The following is a 14,203-nucleotide window of genomic DNA, read 5'->3' as shown; positions in this document are numbered from 1 at the left end:
GGTCAACATGAAAACTACCACTTCTTGTCATACGTCAAATGACAGTAAAAGCTGAAGATTTTTTTTTTTTTCCATTTTTTTTAACCAAGATCTGAACTAAATAAAGACAAGTGGACTTTAATGTTATCAAAACGAAATCAACTAGAAAGTTATTTAAAGAATTACTGGAAGCGTTTAAACTAAATGTGCTTATTTCCGCACAACTTAAAGCTGACTGTAGAAAGAAAAGTAAAGTTAACACAGAGTTTGAAGCAAAAAATATTAAAGACTTGCAATAGGCTGATGATTCTTCCCTACTTAGTTGACAAAACAAAACTTTTTACTTGCCGAAATTATGATTTTTATGCTCTTTTTTAGCAAATCTGGATTAGAGTTAAATAGATGAGCGGACTTTGGGCGTAATATAATCAAAACATTTAAAAACTTGATAGAAATTGATAGGCGTCTCCATTCCTCAAAATGTGGCACAAAAAAGTAAAAACCTATTTAGTCTATTTCAGATGTTTTAGCTCACACTAACAATAACAAAAGGCAGCACTGCATTCTTAATGTTCTGCCGCTTATGTTCAAAAGAAGTTATGCTTCTTAACTCTTCCAATAGTACAAAAGGTGATGATACTAAAATTAATTAATTATATTAAAACAACAATAAAATGATTATTGCAACGTTATAAAGACTTATATTAATCATGATACAATAAATTACTATAATATCATTAAAAATTATGAAAAAAAATAATCTATAAGAATATATAGAGTGACCATCTGTTTTAACGCTTTTCTTTATTATGATTGGAATAAAAATACCACAATCTAAAAAAAATAACCAAAGCAAAAAGTTGGATTAGAAGTTAAATTTAATAAAATCTTCAACACATCAATGTAAGATACAGGTTTTCAAACACTTCACCAGAAACGTACAGTCGACCTCTGTGACGTCGACAGATCCTTCATCCTTCATCGTTACTCAAACATACTCGGAAACAATTATGGTCAATTATTTTGTGAAATCATTATTCAGGTGTTAAAGACAAACAGAGATTCAGGTCAGATTTCCAGTCAAGCTGCTGCGATGTAGGCGTCATCCTGCTGTCTGCCCTGAGGCTGAGGAAAGATTGAAAAGTAACAAAATGAGTTAAATAAATACAACAATGACGAAGCAAACAATTAATATTTTAATTTCAGTTTTTTAATAATTGGTTTTTCAATGCATCTTCCACAAGCTGTTAACAGTGTATAATCAGTGTATATTTACAGATGCTTGTGTGTACACATGTGTTACCTTGACAAAGATGCGTTGAGGAAGGAAGCGCTTGAGCGTCAGTGAGTTGGTGGCGGGGCAGCGTGGGAGGCTGATGTTGAGCTGCGGCAGTGTTTGATAACCAGCCATAAGAGGGTAGAAGTTGTACAACATCTGCTGCTCAGAACCAGGGAGGATACGAAGGCGCACCTACACACAAATACACAAGTATTTTGAATTATTTTATTTTGAGTAAATAAACAAATTGATCATCATCACAGTTCATGGAGAGACGGGAACTTCAAAAATGTAAGTTGTGTCAAAAGATAATACGCAAAAAGTAAAAAATATATACGTTTTTATTGTTAAAACAACTTGACTGCAAATTTACCATGTAACAACACTAACATCTCTCACAGAAGTACTTCAATTTCTAATAATTCTATTATTGATATACAACAACCCTTTTTTAAAATTTGTTTTAATCATGTAGAACATTTTACCCGCAGTTCACCTTCCATGTTCTCGCAGGTACAACATATATACTGTACATTGTAGGAAACTGCAGCAAGGAACAGAGTAGTACCTCGTCTAACCCAAACCTCTTACTCGACAGTGAACTTCATGGTGCCTTCCTCCACACTGCTCTACAGTATTAACTGGAGTCTGATTGGTTGCTACAATACTGTATTTGTGGTTCTTTATCCATTCTTTTGCTCTGACATAATTGATCAACAGCTCTGATTGGTTGGCTGGGGCAGCAGTGCATTATGGGAGTTGTCTCATATGTAATGTTGAGTTGTAAGTTCAAATCCATCTACTTGATGTCAATATTCATATGGTTATGTTTAAATTCTTGAACTACTACTTAATGACTGACCGTACCTGCTTGAGTCCAGAGAACATGAAAGCGTCTGAAGGCTCCACTGCCATCTCAACCTCCTGCACCATCGTGGTCTTGTTCTCGACATGGTACCGAACCGGCAGAGACTCTCTGACTCTCCCAAATGAAGGTAAATCTACAAAACAAAGCAGGCATGTCACTCCATGCACACACCTTTATATTCAAGTATATGTGTCGGTGTGTAGATAGTGACCAGCGTGGATGTAGAGAGGGATGGACTCCAGAATGACGTGCGGCAAGGTCACTGCAGTCTGGATCAGAGGACTGCTGGGGCTTGACGACTCTCTGCAGGGGGAGAAAACAGCTCTTTCAAGCCCATCAAGTAGGGACGTCACTGCTTACTAACCTCCTCCAGTTGATCAGGTATTGCCCTGTGGCGACAGTGTTGTCGCTCTGAGTCGTTGGTGGACACTGAAGACAGAAGCACTCGCTGGCACATTCATCGGTTTGCAGCACCACTGAAACAGAGATACTCACGATGTGACTGAATGAACGATGTGACTCTAAACTAAACTTTTGACTGCTCTATTTGATTTAGTTTTTAGATCCAACAGTGTCAATCACATCTCACACTCAAATAAGAACCTGTAACTGCATGAAGGATCGTTTTTTAAAAACATGAAATCCCTGATATTAAGCACAATTTATTATTTTATTATTTTACCAATAATACAGTGTATTCCGTGACAAACATGACGCTTAAAATTATGTTAATTATTTCCTGACAATTACTTTTATGTTTAAAGACAATGTGGTTTTTATGTAGGAAGGCATTTGTCTATATTTAACTTTTATTTCATCCGTCTGCCATCTTAAAAATGTATTTTTACTTGAGTATAAAAGGGTTCCAACTCTATGGTGATATCAAATGGATTCCAAATAAACATTTTGCTTTATTTATATACTTAAATTTACCTTTTATTGGTTCTGTTTTCGGCTTGGTTCTGTTTTTCTATTGCTTATTTTGTGCGTCATATTATTTAAATATTTTATTCCGTACTGACACCAGGAAAAATCTACTATCGTAATGCATCACCTTTAAATAGAAAATACATTCACAGTTGAGGTAATTCAAAGAAGGTTTTATTCAAATTGGTGCCACATTAAATGTCTTAAGCTTTTAAAATAAAACACAGAGGATGATGAGGAAGTACCTTCCTGCAGCTGGGATGGCTGATGTGGTGTGTTGTTGATCGCTGTGAACAACTGCAGCGAGGATGAGGACAACAGAAGAGGCCAAGGAGACGATGACAGGATATCAGTCATCAACAGGAATGGAATCCCCACTGCTATTCTCTCTAGTGGCTCAAACTGCAGAGTCAGAAGAAGTTATCAGAAACAATTCTTACTAAACCGACTAATGAAGCTTTAAACAACCAATGCCATCATTGAACTTGCTTTGTTTCTTGATTTAGTGTTTAATTTTTGTATAAGTTGTTTGTTTCAGACATCTTTGAATCCAATTTCATTTATTTCAATCTCATCTACTTTACATCAGCTTACAGTATATTTGTTAGTTTAACACAATCATACATATTTTTCTGCTGCAATCAAATACTTATGAATGTAAACAAACAATTTCCAGGCGATTCTAGATCAAGATGTTTTCTAGACATATTTATCAGAGCAAATTACATTTCCAGCCAATATTCAATACTGTGACTTTGTCAAGCCAAAACAAAGAAAAAATACTTTATATGATGTGAATAGTTTGAGAAAAAATACAGTTACAAGGAAAATCTAAAAAAAAAAAGGAAAATATTTTAGTAGGATTTTACAAAATGTAGTTATGTCACTTGTATTCTAGTTTATATGCTTTACAGTATGATTGAAGATTAATTATATATATATTTTTTTGGAAAAATTGAAAGGAAGTCCTTAAATAAATAACTTTCACAAATTACAGTGTATTTGGAATAAATAAATAAATACAGTTAAAGGGCCCCAAGGTCATACTTTGGCCAGGTACGAGTTGTTCTCCATCCCAGAACAGTCGCAGACAATGAAGTAAAAAAAAATAGGGCACTGTTGTATGTGTTGAATTGCTAGGATCTGTTTTTCCTTTCTCCACTATAGTCGTACTTCAAATGTAAAGTGTCTTAAGATAACTTTGTTATGATAAGACACTTTAAATTAAATTGAATTGTAAGTGTATCATTCGCTTTTAAGCTACTTTCTAGCTTATAGTTAGATAACGTTATTAAAGAAAATATAAAATAAAAGTGTCGCATTTGTACTACTTTTGAATCAGGCTTGTTTGTTCAAATAGTCACATGTTTGTAAATATTTGCAGACTTCATCATCATTTCACCAGAATTTTTAGAATTTCTCCAATGTTTGTCTTCGGGGGAAGCAGAAACTGATACTCACTTTCGGTGAGACAAAATTCACAGACACCTCAAATGGAATCATCGTCTCTATGGTAACCGTCTCGTCCTGCAAGTTAAGAAGAATGAAATGATTCGGGTTTAACAACATGTTGTGCTACAATGAAGGCTTCACCTTGTGACATTTGCAGACGATCTGTTCGCCCCCCACAGTCGTGTCAACGCTGTAAGCCACATGGAAAAGAAAGATCCGTGGCCCTGTTGATGTGTTCTGAACATATATGCATCTCTCAAGCTGAAGAGAAGGAAACATGTATCACAGTAGGTTAACAATGTAAACAACTAAAAACAAATACTACTATACCGGTTACCTTTTCACCAGGTTGAAGGTTTCCTAATGGTATGTCAGGAAGTAAAGAAGGCGCGTCGTCACAAGAATTTGAGCCATCCAGTGTTACATGCGTGCTATGGCTCAGATTGGCGTCCTGACCTACAAGAGTACACAGCAGATGCATGTCACTCAAGTAAAGTAGGTTTAATCCACAACTAGGCTGAATTGTTGAATATATGTCACACACCCAGGTTATTGTTGATTTGCACCCTCAAATAAACAGGCGTGTAAATCATGTTCAAGCAACTAAATTTACCATGGATGATCTATAGAAACATGAGCATCACAGCAAATTGTGTCCAGCAAAAAGTGTTCATTATTTTTTCATTTTACATATAAAATGACTAAGAAGATAGTTTCACTTAATCATCATTGACTTTCTGTGGACAAAGAAAAAAAATCACTACAGTCAAAATATAAAAAAAAGTTTGGGTGTGTTCAAACCTTTGTTGGCCTTGTGCACAAATCGCGAAAAAAAATTGTTTTGATAGTTCGTTGTGCTGCAACTGTACCTGGTTTGAGCCCCGCAGTCAGTTTCAAGTCTTGAGCCACACCTTCTTCCTGGGATTGGATGGTGAGTTTGATGCTGTAGATTTCATTGCTGAGTGCAGGGGGCTGGTGGTTCAGCTGAACAGAGATCTTTGGGACTCTGGATATTATCCTTTAACAAATGAAGGTACAAAGACAACATTGTTCAGCAGTGATGGCCCTAAGCTGGCAGGTGCATATGATCATATAATTACATTGTACTTGGCTGCATTGTCACACTGTCCCACTGCGGTGTTGTGCATGCATCACTGCTCCGCCCCCAGTGGCGGGAGGATCTGCTAGCCTGTAAGGCCTCATGGCTGGATGCGGCATCTCCACCGGCTCCTCTCCAGTTCAGGAACACGTAGCGTCCAGTGTTACTGCCAAGCATCAGCTCAATCCCCGTCACCTAACACACAAAAAGCCCAAAGAATTAACACAAACACGCACAGGACCAATTAGAACCACATTGTATATATATTTTACAACTCAGACCCACCTCTATCTTCTTGCCAACGTCTTTAGTGTTTGCAACAAAACTAAAGTTGTAGCACTTGACTTTCCCTGACAGACTCATGTCCTCCTGACCTGAAGACTCCACTATACAGAATGAGTTGTACTCCTGTCAATGAAAACATACGTGTTAAAGTAGTACCAAAGTATCCAGAAATTAGTTCTTAATAGAATAGAATAGAATAGAAAATGTTTATTCATCCCCAGAGGGGAAACACACTTTTACAACAGCACAGTTGAAAAAAATAAAGTGCAAGGAAAAAAGAAATAATAAAAGAGATAATAAAAAATAAAACGATCTTAAAGATATACAAATTATTACAATATTGGAAATTTAACATTAAACGTCAACCATTGACTTAAGAAAAAAGGGGGCATGACTACTAGCATGCTTCACAACACACTTTATTCATCTTAAAGTTAACCTTCTTAACCCAAAATGTTTTGTGTTGTTATGTCCCCTGATGGAAAATTTAGTGGTTCCCAAAATATTTTTGTTACATATTTCAATTAGCCCACAGCTATTGAATATTTAAGTAATGCAAATCATTTTAAAGCGACATTTTTAGATAGTGAAAGAGCAATCACAAGAAACTTGGTAATTAATGACTAACTGGTTTACAGTTTAAGTTAACATTTTTGGTTCACAAACCAAAAAAAACACAGACAAATATAAACAGACTCACTTTTAATGAATCCATTAAAATGGCAACCATAGCCTTTAACTTAACTATGTTTATTTTTTGTGTTATAGCATTTAAATACTTGTTGTGAAGTCTTAATCAGTATGTGCTCAGGAAAAAAAAAATCCTACCCTACCTTTAAGGAGCCAATGTTGATTTTTTTTTGTAATCATGTTTATTTTCAGAACAATTTGAGTATTTGTTTCCCCCCTACATATTATGTAAGCATACCAAAGTGTATATGTACCTGGTTGCTGAGGCTGACTGACAGTTTGGAGAAGGACACAGGATGTGGACCGTCTGCTCGCAAAAATACCTGGAGCTGGATTGGATCGTCCACGTGGAAACTGGGAGAAAGGAACCTTGCTTTACACTGGACTGGAAAAAGAAAAACAGAAAAAGAGTTAACCGATGAACAGGTTAACAGTCAGAGATCTTGTTGTTCAATAATAAGCCAAGTTCATTTTTGTATCACATTGCTAAACCAAGAGGAAATAACATGACATTATGCCAAAAATAACTAATTACATTTCCATGTCTATGTTTAACAGCACTAACACTTTTTGGCATCTATCTATTGAAAAAAAAAACACAACTTTAGTTAAAAAACAAAGTCCACTTTTTTGCAAGAGAAACTATAATGATCAAAACAGTTGACAAAAGTTGACTCACTAAATGGTATATAGTCCTGCATTTCGATGGAGAACTCATTTGATCCAGCTAAAGACATGCGATCATTCCAAAGAGATCTTGCAGCAGTAGCTGAGGATGGATCACACTCTGGCTCTGGATCCGGAACATTGTTCTAAAACAAAATAAAAAAGCACAATAGCAGCAAGCTCTTTTTAAAACACTTCATCTTGGATGTGCAGCAACACCAATGATTAGTCGGTAACTATCGAGTATTTTGTTACAGAACTACTGTTGTGATTGTTTCTCGGCTTAACATTTTGTTTATATAGTTCCTATAGGATTTACCACATATACATAACAATAGCATTATACAGAAAACTATAACCAAGTGCCTTACAGTAGTAAAAAGTCAGTGAAATTATCTGATCATGCATTAAGATAATTCTACTTAATATCTTAATTTAAGTTATCACTAATTAATAACTAAAGTAAGCTCGGAATTAATCAATGTATATTTTATATGACCCGGAAGTAAATAAAAAAAACTCATATTTATCTATAGAAAAATAATCTATAAAACTACTCCAATTTCAGTTCCTGTACAGAATTACCATTACTAATTAGAATTGGACTGGGATTAAAACAGGTGGTAAAATAAATGAGGAGAATTAATCCGAGATAACTGAAACTAAATCTGAAAAATAAATATATTTTGAAATATGGGAAAACGTTTAATAATTCAGGTGAGGTTCATATTAAACAGTAGACCTGACACTATTCAAACATTTATATTCATGTTAATTCCTAAATGTCGTGACTCAATCTAATGACACCACCTACCATGAGCACTTTGATGAGGTTCGCCTCTATCCGGGTCTTTTGCTCCTCGTTGAGTGTTGAAGCTGCAGATGAGAGAAAACAGACATTCCTCAAAAATCCTGAAGACATTCCTTACGGTTTTCTTGTTCATCTTACTTTTTGAACACATTTCCTAATGTCAGATTTGGGGGATAAAAAGTGACGGTTCCTAACTCACCTCTGCCCAACAGCTCCATGCAGTAAATGATATAATCTTTAACACTGGCCATCAAATACGAGCACTGCAGTGCTGTTGTCAAGATGGCGGTGAGGAGAGCACACCAACGCTCTGTGCGATAGTCACACATCACGTAGTCCAAGAGCCTTAAAGAAGCATAACATACAGTGAATAAAACGTCTATCATTATCTGTAAATCAACATGATAGAAACAAGTTTAATGCTTCACTTACTTTAGAGCTTTAGTGTAATCTCTGGCATGATAGTACTCCTGCCCCATCTGCACCACTGTAGAAGAGAAAACGTTGTTTACAAACATAATCATCCTCTAGAATTTGAGATGATGAAATGTGGAAGCAGATTCCCTTCTCCTGAAACGTATTTCATCAGCTTTGAAATCTTCTTTACAGATCACCTCTCTCAAGATATTTGGACATAAATACATCAAAGGAAAGTCTCAGCTTTTTCTATTATACAGGATCTCCTGGCTAAATGGAGGACAACACAAGTTCAATGTTTTACAGCCTTTATATACGATTTATATAACAGCTCTGATGAATGTAGCTTGAAGCAACTATATTTCCAGAAGACTCACAATACTTCTACATCTTTGTAAGACTTACTGAGGTGACTCTTCATCCGTGGACACTTGTACTTCTTGAACTGGGCTACAGCGTTACTAAGGAGGGCTATTATCAGCTCCTGTGGGCAGAGAAGTGTACTTGTTTGAACACCAACCAATACCTTAGGTCAAGGTTTTAAGTGAAACTTTCAACATGTTCAGTGTCATATACTGTGCACGTTTTTGAAAAGACAGAGCACTCACCGAGTGAGGGACATCTCTCTCCTGCATCTGCAGAGCCAGGATTCCTGTCTTTTCTTTCTCGGCATCAGGTGGGTCAATACCTAAAGAAGGTACCAAAAATGCATTTAATTAAACTCTTGTCTAAACGTGGTGATAACACACTTTCTTACTCTGATGTCCCTGCCTCCATGGTCTCTGACCATAAAAGTCCAAAGCTCCATTCTGGGTGTCCAGAGGGTCAGGGCTTGGATAATTTGCTCCAGTCTAGATATGTGAAAAATGTTTTCATATTTTCAAAAATCATGTCAAGCAACGATGACATCATGGGTTGCTCAATAAATTGAAATTACCTGACACAGCTGCTGAGCCAACTGCTTGCGATCCTGGCTGTAGGAAGCAGCCTGCTGGTAGTAGAAACCAGGGTTTTGGGTCTGGATCGCTGCCAAACCCAACTTGATAGCTTCATCAAATAGCTCCCCAAAAGACTGGAACCTGACAGAAAATACAGAGGAAAAAGCAGGGACAGGAGTCAACATAATTTCAGGAACTGAGCAGTGGCTCTCAGAATATTTGGGGCAAAAACAGCTGAATTAGACACAGACCCTCAAACACAGACTGAAGCTAATCATGCTAAACTAAATGCAATATTTCATTCATGAAATTAAACTTTTTCTGATTCAATTTTGCAAAAAGATTAAATTACATCGTAGAGGACAAAAGCATAAAGGTGTGCGTCCAAGTGATATCAACATGAGGTTTTATGTTCAATATACTACTTAAAACTTAGATGAATCTTACTGCTTTGACATCCACGCAGCATGCTCAAATGCTAGCTCAGCACTACCAATCTTTTTCTTGCAAAGGTCAATGTGCTTTCTGAACTGAGCTATAGCATCCAGAGGAGTGTTGTGCTGGAAACACAGTCGGCAGATCTGTAAATAAAAAAAAAAGAGATGAACTATAGCATCATCTTAAATTAATAAATGAATTGATTATCATGCAGTTACGGAAGAAACTTACCTTGTAGTTTATGAATCCTGCCATCGTTTTGATTTCCAACATGTTTGTCTCGTGGACTCTCAGTTCATGGACCAGACTATATGCGGTCCTGTAATACCTGAAGGCAGCATGAATCAGTAAAAGTGTTTTGGAAGAAATAGAATAAAATATTTTTTTGTATGTCATGGTCAAGGAAATTATACGGCAGTAACTTTACACCAAATAACAGATTATCATACGTTACATGCTGATTACTGCATTAATGTCTTCATACTCACTTGAGAGCATTCTGGGTGTCTTGCTTCAGCTCGCTAAAGAAGGCGATTTTAAACTGGTGTCTAACAAACAGCAGCTAGAATGGAATAGAAGAAGATAAAAAAAGTGTGATGCTTATCTTCAATGAGATGCAGCACACATTCCTCCTACCTGATGTGTCGTCTTGTTAAGGAACTCTTTGTGTGATTTAACTCGACGGATTTCTGTGTAGTAGTACGTCTGCGCATGTTCATAGAATGCGTTTTCCAACCTGCCAAAACGAGAAGAACAAAAGTGTTCATCACAGATACTTGGGGTTAAAAGCCTAGAACTATACCCAGAACAGTCGGCCACTATAGCATAATTGAAAAGCCACTTTATTGATAATTATTTATCCATATCTTTTAATTCTAAGATTACAGGAAACATACAACTACCTCTCTTAACCATCATGTCTTATATTAGTAAATCTTACATTTGTTTAATACACCTTTATTTCAATTTTGTCATCATAATCACTTTGAATCCAGTTACATAACTGCACTTCCTGTGTGTGTAACAGCCTCTTTGTTTTGTTTTTTGATGTGTCCAGATAATATGTGCAAGACCCTCAGAATCACAAGAACAAGAGACAGTGCATTTAGTGTTCTTTTCATCCACTCCCCAATTCAGATTCCACAGAGGGCTCACAATGGATTGACTATTTTTACATCCTCTTCATCACTGGCACAATGTTCTATTTATTGGGCCTCTTGTTCCAATATTATACAGTGGCCGCTCGCAATATTTCAATTCACCTTCTGTGGTTAAATATGTTAACATGAAAATGTCTTTGCAATAATTCCAAAACATATATAACCACTAACCTGATGATGTATCCCACAAGATGATCAGTGTGAGGCAGCACAAACAGACTCTTTCCAGAAAGATCACAAGCACCACAGAGAGAGGTCGCTCGCTCAGATGCTACCAGGTCTTCTCCTGTCAAGACAATAGGAGGAAATAAAAGTGGATGATTTACAATTTTCATTAACTATGCAACCACCAAATACAAGACATATGCATTTTGTTTCTGGCTTTAAATCGTATACAACAAACCAACTTTAGCATCTTCTAAACATGGTTGTTCACCACCAGAAGTTATTTCTCTGTCCATGAATCTGATCAGCCATTTTCAACATTCTAACATTTACTTTAATTGTGTGAGCCATGGTTTTTACAACTTATTTTAAAAGTACTTTACCCGTCATCACCAAGAGAATTAATTTTAGAAAAAATAAGCAAAAGGTAGCTTAACAATAAATCTCTTTAAGTAACTATTTCAAACAGTGAATATGTTATCAACAGTTGTAGACTTTTCATGGCAGTTGAACAAAAAATAACTTTACCTGGAGGTAGAGGCGTTTTCTTCTGGATTAAAACCACCGCTACTTTTGTATTTCTGCCTTGAAGACTGGATCTGAAAAAAAAAGTGATATATTATGATATACATTTTTTATTTTAATATTATTTTATAGTGGGTTCCATGCAGTACATCAACAGAAAACAATTTAACCTTTTTTCAGAGCATTACAAAAAAAAATATTGAAAAACTCTATTAAATGACCTACTAACATACTGCAAGATATTTTAGCTGCACTGTTGTTAGAGCTAGGATGACCATTTAACCTTTAAATAGAATGAACATTGCTAAAAACACGTCTTAATAGATTGGGCTTGTTCATCTTTTAAGCCATGTCTCAGAGTACTCATTGAAGCAGCAGCCTCCTAAGAATGTTTGATTGTTCTACTGAATGTCTTCATTTAAGGTGAGGTAAAATAAAAATATTAACCGCAAAAATTCCATCCAACCACTTTTCAAATCTTGAAAACAAAATTTAAATTCAAGTAAATCTAAGCACCAGTACAAACCCTTTGCATATACAATACAGACAACCATAACAGTGACCCACCAGGCAAAACCTTATCCATTTACATCTCAGAGACAGGCCAAATAGACACAGTGTTGCTTTATTTGGTAACAGAAATGTGTGTCATCACCTGCACCAAATGACAAAAGTTAGGAAAAGACGATCACAACCGTTTTATTTTCTTGGTTCTGCAATTGTTTTTCATCCAGTTGCACTTTGTGTTTGCACTCTGTAATGTAGTATTTATTCAGGTGGTCTTTGGTAAACTTTAGGGTCAGAATAAGAATTGTCAATGTAATCTATTTAATTAAATGGCACTTATTCATTCTTCTATTAAGTTTATCTTTACACTAAAAGCTCTTCACATATTAATTTATATGCATAACGGAATCGATCACATTATTGATTGTGGTATTCTCCCTCCACCATACTTCTTGCTCCTATAGTGTTTAAAATATTATTTCTCATTTTTAAATTGAACACCATAAAATACGATATGAACTGTTCATTTTGAGAACAGTGAATGACACTTGATTTAATATGTAAAAATAAGGGCTGGTTATCGATATTACACATACCTGACTATTTCCACTTTAGTTGCACATTCTGACTGCTTTTCTTTCCACTGAGGGTCATCCCAGTCCAGTTCATAGAAGAGAACAACGAGTGCCGGCACCAAGTTCAGGTGTTTATTCATCCATCCGGTCTTCAAAATGCCCTTAGGAATGTACCATTCATAGGAGGTTCGCTATGAAAACACAGAAGATGACAAATGAGTCAATCAAACTTCATACAAAAAAAATGTACCTGAATTCAGTTTAGAATATTTGGGAGTAATAGTCTCACTTTAGTGCGACATTTGGGATATTCATGGTCTCCGGGCAAAACTTTGAAAGAGATAGGAACCCTGTCAGCTCGTCGGTTTGCACAGAAGGCATCCCAAATAGCTCGATGCACTGCATTGAAGACAACATCCAACCCAGTAAGCGCCACAAAAGCCATGGGCCGACAGCAGAGCTCTGGAGGGAGCTCCCACTGAAAACCTGCCATTCTCACGATCCTGTTTTGCACCTGTAGATGAAAACAACATCTCCTTATGAAAACACACTTGATGCGTATAATTTAATGAAATATACTTTCACAAATACATGTAAATCAAATTCTGCCCCATCCCAAATAAAAAAATGACAATTGTGAGCCTAACAGAGTAGAATTGTTCATTATCTGTTCCAATAATTGAAATACTGTATGTCATACAAATACCTGTAACTAAAATATTTCACACAAACATATTAATGTAAAGTATGTTAGCAGGAGAAAAAACAGACACGTATTCTTGGAAGACAAACATAAGCGCCTGGTCACAAGACTGTCAGATTAGCATGCAGAGCTAAGAAGCTGCTAACAGAAATTTTTACGTTTTATATCTTTGCTTTTGTTGTATCAAGAAGAGAAGCTAATGGCAATGTTTTGATATAGTCGAATTCACATGACACGTCATGAAGTCCCTTTAAATGCACATAAGTTGAGACACCGTTAAGCTAAGGCGGAAGTAACATAGATACACTTAGCTAGTCATTTGTTGTAGCTGTTATTATTTGTTGATACACAGCCATATTTAAAATGAATATAAACTTATAAAAACGACTAACCTTCCCCTTATTACTTAAATAACCATGAAAAACAAGGCGCTACCTTGTATTTGTTAATAACAATTCCGTTTTTCTTCTTCCGTCTTGTCTTGTGGTCCTAGTTAAGGTGTTATAGGGCATTACCGCCACCGCCTGGTGAGGCGTTATCTCTAGTTTACCATTTCTTTAGCAATACAATAATACATCATTTTAAAATATAACTATAAGTCATGAACCCTATGTATAATTATATATATATATATAGTAATGAAACATTAAACTCTTTAAAATTAAGCACAAAAGTGCGTCAACAGAAGTGGGTTCCGCTGCATCCGGCGGTATCTTCTC

At 36.0% G+C, this 14,203-nt stretch overlaps 1 protein-coding gene across 2 annotated transcripts; it reads right to left on the bottom strand.

The window, feature by feature from the left end:
- Window positions 1-839: 839 nt before the first annotated feature.
- On the bottom strand, window positions 840-14,074 carry trappc11 (trafficking protein particle complex subunit 11). 2 transcript variants are annotated; one of them, XM_087798979.1, is made up of 30 exons: window positions 13,877-14,074; window positions 13,071-13,295; window positions 12,803-12,972; window positions 11,703-11,773; window positions 11,181-11,295; window positions 10,486-10,585; window positions 10,338-10,411; window positions 10,081-10,177; window positions 9,859-9,992; window positions 9,411-9,552; window positions 9,231-9,324; window positions 9,082-9,161; window positions 8,879-8,957; window positions 8,489-8,543; window positions 8,256-8,401; window positions 8,060-8,121; window positions 7,259-7,391; window positions 6,834-6,964; window positions 5,890-6,012; window positions 5,606-5,799; window positions 5,375-5,523; window positions 4,843-4,961; window positions 4,647-4,766; window positions 4,515-4,580; window positions 3,299-3,455; window positions 2,491-2,602; window positions 2,338-2,429; window positions 2,126-2,259; window positions 1,283-1,450; window positions 840-1,104 (listed from the first exon to the last, which is right to left on the bottom strand). In XM_087798979.1, exons 2-30 carry the CDS (start codon window positions 13,272-13,274, stop codon window positions 1,060-1,062), a joined length of 3,366 nt encoding a protein of 1,121 aa, XP_087655105.1. In that variant the 5' UTR covers window positions 13,275-13,295; window positions 13,877-14,074; the 3' UTR covers window positions 840-1,059. The 2 variants fall into 2 exon arrangements, with proteins under 2 accessions (XP_087655105.1, XP_087655104.1); XM_087798978.1 differs by having other exon boundaries at window positions 13,920-14,074.
- Between the last annotated feature and the right edge of the window lie 129 nt (window positions 14,075-14,203).

This window comes from Callionymus lyra, chromosome 9 (genome assembly GCF_982586985.1).
Source record: "Callionymus lyra chromosome 9, fCalLyr1.hap1.1, whole genome shotgun sequence".
Taxonomy (NCBI): Eukaryota; Metazoa; Chordata; class Actinopteri; order Syngnathiformes; family Callionymidae; genus Callionymus; species Callionymus lyra.
The sequence above is the reverse complement of the archived record's forward strand: the minus strand, read 5'-3'. Positions and strand labels throughout refer to the sequence as shown.